At 37.8% G+C, this 2,231-nt stretch overlaps 1 protein-coding gene across 1 annotated transcript; it reads right to left on the bottom strand.

The window, feature by feature from the left end:
• Positions 1–725: 725 nt before the first annotated feature.
• Positions 726–1,625, bottom strand: LOC131860290 (dirigent protein 16-like). The gene has a single exon (XM_059214678.1). The coding sequence runs from the start codon at positions 1,623–1,625 to the stop codon at positions 726–728; it is 900 nt and encodes a 299-aa protein (XP_059070661.1).
• Between the last annotated feature and the right edge of the window lie 606 nt (positions 1,626–2,231).

Raw genomic sequence — 2,231 nt, 5'->3', positions numbered from 1 at the left:
CTTATTTTAATACAATTAAATACATATTTGAAACAACTTGAGATTATGTTGCTAGTATTCAAAAGACATCTAATGCATTCACTCTATAAAACAAGTGTTTATCTTCTAATCAAATATTTCAAAACACTTAACTAATCAATCGCAACACATTTCAATTTGATACAATTAAATTAATAAAGAATCTATATGATGTTCTTGCTTCTTGTTCTCAATCTTATTCAATTTACTAATAGAGAGACCTCTCTATGTTTGATTTAATATAGATTCTAAAATATAATCTATTCAAAAACATTCTTCAATTATCAAATTAAATGCTATCCTCTTATTAATTTTTTAAATCCAAAAAAATTACCATTCTCAACTGTATTTTCTAGCTCCATACTAATTTTGTGCATTTATTTAATCAGCCTATCTCAGAGGAAACCTCATCTTCCATAAGCTGAAAGGGATTAACAATTGATTTACATATATACTTTCTCTAAGTTGGCTTAAAAACATATGATTTAACATAGAACAAATAGAAGCGAGATCAAAATGCATCCCACATCAAGCAAACGAAGACATTTTTTTACTGAGTTTTGGAGAGTGAAACTTACAACACACATAGGACGTACTGCTATTGACAATGAACATAGCCATTAAATAGAAGCAGATAAGCAAAAAGTGAGAAACATGAAAGAACAGAGTAGGAGAAACGTAATGGAGGGAGAAACATGAGGATGAGTTCATTCATAGGTAAGAGTGGCCGTAAATTTGAGCACTGTTTCATCGACTGTGTGAGAAATGGTCTCTATGAGTGCATGGCCTTGAGCATTGTGGAACACCCCGCTCCCTCCTACTACTGCCACCTCCCTCTGTGCCAATGCAATGTTATCTTTGCCTGAGAATTCAATGCTGCTGCCTCCGTATTCAGAACCTTCAAATTTGGCTGTGAAAGCGAGTAACATTGTATTGGGATCTTCCTCTTCAGCATGGCTGGGCAAATGATAATAGTATCCCTCCCCATTTCCAAGCATAGCAGACGAGTGAAGATCAGGACCCTCTGTCAAGGTGTCTTCAATCACAACCACATTATTTAGTTGGATACCTGAGGCCCCTCCAAGAGGATTTAGTCCGCCATTAATAATATTTGTGTTGGGAAAGGAATTCTGAAAGCCTAATCCAGGAGCATTAAGGCCAAGGCCCGGAATGAGTGAGCCGAGGCCCTGTACTCCTCCGTTGGGGATGAGGCCAGTGGTGGAAGAGATGGGCAGCTGGCCATAGAAAGGAGAAATGTTGATGGCTCCACTTGGAATGGTTAATGGGAGAGGACCATTCCCATTCCCATTCTCATTCCCAATGCCATTGAAGTTGATGTTATTTCCAAACTGGTTTGGCAGGCCAGAGATGACATTGCCAGTGCCTTGAAGTCCAATAGGAAATCCACTAACTCCAATTCCAGAATTGGCTGTTGGGTTTGGTCCTCCTGTTAGGTGGTGCATAAAGAAGGTGATGGTCTTTGGACTTGAAGAGCCTTCCTCTTCTACTTTTGGGCTATCTGCTAATAATTTTCTAGTTGCACTCACATAACTACTCCACACAATGAGTAGCATCAGAAAAAGAAACTCGCTAGTCCTCCACGCCATTCTCGTCTCCAAGTTACTAGTTGTTATAGCAAACGAATGAAGTGAGATGCAAGTAATAAGAATGAAGTGATGAATATGAATGCGTATAAATCTGCATATATCTGTATATATACAGGTGCCATTAACATGCCCGGTACTGCAAATTGTTGGATATTCAGTTTACCTGCTTTCCAATACACAAATGCAAATGGCCGCCTTGGCTTTCGTCATAGCCCCACTGGCCAACGTAGACAATTAGCTTGATTAGGCGAATATTTGCAGGGTGACATTATTTTGATGTATGGTTTTGGTTGCCGAACACAATATCTTCACTTCACCTGATCCCTGCAACCTAATTTTCCATTTTATCCTCTATACGTTGATTTCCTACCCGCCCCTTCAACCAAACCAGTGTTACCTGACTGGAATCGTAGTAATCCTTACCTTTCCATTCAAACTATTTTATTTTACAACTACTCCATTTCAATTTTTGTTTTACCAATTTTATTAATTAAATTCATGTAGCTTGCAAGGTTGATCATGAAGATCATTATAGTTATAGTTTTTTAGATTCAGCTGTGTAGATTTTTCTCATTAATGTTTGGATGATCTAATGTTGATCAACAC

Source organism: Cryptomeria japonica, chromosome 11 (assembly GCF_030272615.1).
Source record: "Cryptomeria japonica chromosome 11, Sugi_1.0, whole genome shotgun sequence".
Classification (NCBI taxonomy): domain Eukaryota; kingdom Viridiplantae; phylum Streptophyta; class Pinopsida; order Cupressales; family Cupressaceae; genus Cryptomeria; species Cryptomeria japonica.
Note: the sequence above shows the minus strand (reverse complement) of the source record. Positions and strands in the feature narration are given on the sequence as shown.